The sequence below is a fragment of the Pteropus vampyrus genome, unplaced genomic scaffold (genome assembly GCF_000151845.1).
Source record: "Pteropus vampyrus isolate Shadow unplaced genomic scaffold, Pvam_2.0 Scaffold28, whole genome shotgun sequence".
NCBI classification, from domain to species: domain Eukaryota; kingdom Metazoa; phylum Chordata; class Mammalia; order Chiroptera; family Pteropodidae; genus Pteropus; species Pteropus vampyrus.
The window spans coordinates 2,339,846-2,345,038 of record NW_011888809.1 but is presented as its reverse complement, the minus strand read 5'-3'; the positions used below and the strand labels follow the sequence as shown (position 1 = coordinate 2,345,038).

The window sequence follows — 5,193 nt, the reverse complement described above, 5'->3', positions numbered from 1 at the left end:
CGTTATCATGAGCCCCTAAACGGGCTGTCAGCCCTCCCAGGAGGCGCCGTCCCTCCCAGGCCACTTCGGAGTGCTGCCTGGTGCTCCTAAAGCACCCTGAGCTGCTGCCTCTCATGACCAGACTGTCATTGTGTATGACCTGTCTGTGGAGATCCTTGAGGACGGCGCCTCGTTGGGATGTGGCACGCAGTGGCATCAGCAAATGCTTATTGACCGACGCAGTGGTTCAGAGGAACTCTGGGCAGAAGCACGTCTCTGCTCTCGGGGCAGTCCTCCCTCCATTCAGCCACCGAAGCCTCAGTGGGATTTCCCAATGTGAGCAGGTGACATTCATTCTTCCCTTCCTCTGTGGGTTCCTATTCAAGGTGTACAGTTGGGCCACACCTGAGTGCTTCAGACTGAGTACAAAGCTTAATACAAATTGCACTCGGGTCCTTAGAGAGACTTTTTCTTGTAGGTTACAGTCCCACCATTTCACGATCCTCTGCCTAGAAGACAGAAAGAGACGGATGAAGAGAGGAGAGCCGTTCTGCAATACGAGACGGGTACTCTGTGATCGCCGGGCTTTATTTTTAGACTTCCAATTGTCAAACGACTTCCTACCCCAAGAGCAACCGGACTTGACTTTAAGAGTGATTTAAACTTCTTTTTTTTTTTTAATCTTCCTGTAGGAAAACAATATACCTTAAAAGAATTGAAAGAAATAGAGAAGGCTGGGGTGTATGCCAAGTTGCCCCAGTTCACGTTCAGTAGACACAGGGCGGTTCCAAAGGAGCGGCAGAAAGCCTCTGCGACACCTGTGAGACGCAAGCCTCGCAGTAAATGCAGGTAAAGATGAACTGACTGCCTGACTGATCTTTCTACTGTCTCCATAGTTGTGCCCTTCACAGAATGTCACATAGTTGGAATCGCACGGTATGCAGCCTTTCCCAGATCTGACTTTAACTCCTGAGGGATGTTTTCACGGGATGAAGAATGCTAGGCTGACAGTTACTTCCTTTCAACGCGTAGCCCACTGTTGTTTACGCTTTCCTTTGAGAAGTTAGCTGCAGTCTTACTGTTGTTCCTTTGAAGATAACTGTCTTTTTCTCAAGATGCTTTTAAAGTTTTCTAATTGTCTTTGATTTTCTGCGGCTTTAACATGTTTCTAGATGTGGATTTCTTTTGATTTGGTCTACTTGGAATTCATGGGTCTTCTTGTATCTGTAAAGTGACGTTTTCGTCAGTTCTGGGCAAATACTTAATAAATCAGGTATAGAAGGAAAGTACTTCAACATAATAAAGACACAATAAGGACGAACCCCCAGCTAACATCATACTTACTTACATACATACTGGTGAAAAACTATAAACCTTCCCTCTAAGATCAGGAACAAGACAAGGCTGTCCACTGTCACCACTATTATTCAGTATAATATTGGAAGTCCTAGCTAGAGCAGTCAGGAAAGAGAAAGAAATACAAGGCATCCGAATAGGGAATGAAGAAATCAAACTGTCACTATTTGCAGATGACATGATCCTCTGTATAGAAAACCCTAAAGACTCCACTAAAAAACTATTAGAAATAAAAAACAAATACGGCAAAGTTTCAGGATATAAAATCAGTGTTCAACAATACATAGTATTCCTACTCTAACAATGAATTTTCAGAAAAAGAAAAAAAAAATCCCTTTTGCAATTGGAAAACAAAGAATAAAGTACCTAGGAATAAACCTAATGAAACATGTGAAGGACCTATACACTGAAAACTATGACATTATTAAATGAAATTGAAGAAGAAACAAAGAAGCGGAAAGACATTCCATGTTCATGAATTAGAAGAATCAATCTAGTTTAAATGACCTTATTACCTAAAGCATTATACAGATTTAATGCAATCCTCATCAAAATCCCAATGACCTTTTTTAAAGAAATAGAACAAAAATCATCAGATTTGTATGGAAGTTCAAAAGACCCCAAACGGCCAAAATAATCCTGAGAAAAAAAAGAACGAGGCTGGAAGTATCACTCTGCCTGACTTCAAATTATACTACAAAATGACAGTAATCAAAATAGCCTGGGACTGGCAGAAAAACAGACACATAGACGAATGAAACAGAATTTAGAGTCCAGAAATAAACCCCCATGTATATGGGCAATTAATTTCAACAAAGGAGCCAAAAACACAGTGGAGAAAGGAAAGCCTTTTCAATAAATGGCACTGGGAAAACTGGAAAGCCACCTGCAAAAGAATGAAACTAGACTGCTATCACCATACACCAAAATAAACTCAAAATGGATCAAGGACCTAAATATAAAACTTGAAACAATAAATTGCATAGAAGAAAACAGGTACTAAACTCTTGGAACTTGGATTTAGAGAAGATTTTATGAATTTGGCCTCAAAGGCAAGGGAAGTAAAAGCAAAAATAAATGAATGGAACGATCAAACTAAAAAGCTTCTGCACAGCAAAAGAAACCATCAACAAGGCAAAGAGGCAGCCATCTGAATGGGAGAATATATTTGCAAATGATGCCTCCCATAAGGGCCTAATATTCAAAATATATAAAGACCTCATACAATTCAACTATAAAAAACAAACAATCCAATTAAAAAATGGGCAGAGGACCTGAATAGACACTTCTCCAAAGAAGACGTACGAATGGCCAACAGACACATGAAAAGATGTTCAAGTTCACTAGTTATTGGGGAAATGCAAATCGAAACCACAATGAGATACCCTCTCACACCTGTTGGATGGCTATCATCAACAGGACAAGTAATAACAAGTGCTGGAGAGGTTGTTGGGAAAAAAGAACCCTCACACACTACCAGTGGGAATGTAAATTGGTATAACCACTATGGAAAACAGTATGAAGGTTCCTCAAAAAACTAAGAATGGAACTACCATATGACCCAGCAATCCCTCTTCTAGTTATTTACCCCAAAAAACCTGAAAACATTTATCCGCAAAGATATATGCACCCTGATGTTCAAAGCAGCATTATTCATGGTGGCCAGGACATGGAAGCAACCGAAGTGTCCTATGATAGGTGATTGGATACAGAAGCTGTGGGACATATATACAGTGGAATATTACTCAGCCATAAGAAAAGATGAAATACTGCCATTTGCGATAACATGGATGGACCTCGAGATAATCATTCTAAGTGAAATAAGTCAGACAGAAAAAGTTGAAAACCATACGACCTCGCTCATATGTGGGACATAAAACTGAAAGCAACAAGAACATGAGAAACAAACAGAGACTCATGGACACAGACAGTGGATGAGTGGTTAGCTGAGGGAAGGGGGAGGGGGAGGGAGATAGGAGAAAAAGAGGTGAAATATTTGGGGACAGAAGGAAATTTAACTTTCGGTGGTGAACACAATGCAATATATGTATGATGTACTGTTGAACTGTACACTTGAAACGTATTTGATTTTATTAACCAATGTCACCCCAATAATTTTAATAAAAAAGAAAGAAATCAGTTCTGGGCAGTTAGTTCTCAGTCATTTCTTCTTTGACTGTTACCTTTGCCCTATTCTCTCTCTTCTCTTTCTATACACCAGTTAAACACATTCTAGATTTTCTCACTGTATCCTCATTGGCTCCTGCCCTTTCTTGTGTATTTGTCCATTCTTTTTGTTTCTCCATATTTGATTCTAGATAATTTCCTAATTATCTCTTCAGTTGTGTCTAATAATCTATTGTTAAACCCATCTATTGAGTTCTTATTTTCAGCAGTTTTATTTTTATAGTCCTAGCATTTTATTTGGTTCTTTTTCAGATAAGTTTTGGGGAAGGCTGCCTATACTCAGCGTCCTGGAGGGTCTCTAACCTATCCAGATGCACTTCTAAAATTGCCCACCATGGGGAGGGAGGTGTAGAGAACAAGGTTAGCTGCCTACCTGCCAGGAAAGCAACCAGTCCGGGAGGAAAAATCCACCAGATAACGCTGGGAGCATGGAGGCATCAGTCTTTGCCTTGGTACCTGATGTTGGTACATGGAAAATAGCCAGAGATGCCAACTCATTCCAGAAGGGTCCTCTCCTCTCTGGAATTGCTTCCACAGCTATCCAATGACTTTAAAATTATGATTTTGTTTGGTAAGTTTTCTGGCGTTTTCTACTTGCTGGAGCAGGATTGTTGGCCTATGCAAACTAAATCGTACACAAAAATGGAAAGTCCTGTCATGCTTCTCTTGATGTTTACCTCTCATCCTCCATCCTGAGTTTTGCTGGAATAAACAATGTTAGTTTCTGTTTCCCCTAGTATTTGGAAGTGTTATGTTCTACTTTTGGTTTCATGGTTTCTTTATCAATTTTAACAAACATTTTTATTTAACACCAATAATTATATAACTCCCTATCCCCTAGCAAGACAAAAACTTTATTTCCTCATCTCCTTTCTCTGCCTTTGTGATCACAGCTCCTTAAATGATATTCCTCCCTTTAGTCTGGTCTCCTGCAGTGGACTCTTCATGTAGCAGCTTGAGAATCTTTTCGAAGTGGTCAACCCCCTCCACTCTCCAATGAAAACCCTTAATAGCTTCCCATAACCCTTACGATAAAGTCCAGACTCCTTAACATAACACATAAGGTGCTCTCTGGGCCCTGTCACTTTTTCTGGTTTTGTCTAAAAAAAAATTCCCTTATATTTCTAAAGAAAAGAAATATAAATAAACCACAAAAATCCCTGGGTTAAGTCAGCACGTTTACAACTCACTACCTGCCAGGTTGTTTCGTGCCTTTGCGATTTCTGTTTATTGCTGGTCATCCCAATGCAGGTGAGAGTGGGAATTCACATGGTGATATACCTCTACACCTCCCATCTGCCTTTCCTCACTACAGCAAGCCCCTTGAGGGCAGGACTGTGCCTCATGTATCTTGGTGTTCCCAGCACTTACGTAGTTAGAACACGGTAGAGGATGAGTTAATGCTTGCTGAATGAACGGATGAATGGGGGAATGAAAGAGAAGGCTTATGTCCCTGGATAGGCCTGAGCTTCCCAGGGCAGGAATGGGGGCAGCCCTAGGGAACCCTCTGAGAGGACACACCCAGAGGTGCCTCACAGGGCCGTTCAATAGAGTAAGGAAAGGTTTTAAGAGCAAGGTGGCTGTCTTAGAGGTCGTTTGATTAATAAAAAGCAGAATCCTTTTCAAGTACAAAGGCAGGGGGAGGGGAGCCTAGGTATGTTGGAAAGCACC

At 40.9% G+C, this 5,193-nt stretch overlaps 1 protein-coding gene across 1 annotated transcript in view; it reads left to right on the top strand.

Moving 5' to 3' along the window:
- Positions 1-5,193, top strand: part of FAM228A (family with sequence similarity 228 member A) — an 18,022-nt gene that overhangs the window by 8,958 nt on the left and 3,871 nt on the right. Inside the window, exons 4-5 of the mRNA XM_023528540.1 lie at positions 458-545; positions 672-828. Coding sequence (XP_023384308.1) covers positions 458-545; positions 672-828 — 245 coding nt within the window. The remainder of the gene's footprint in view (positions 1-457; positions 546-671; positions 829-5,193) is intronic.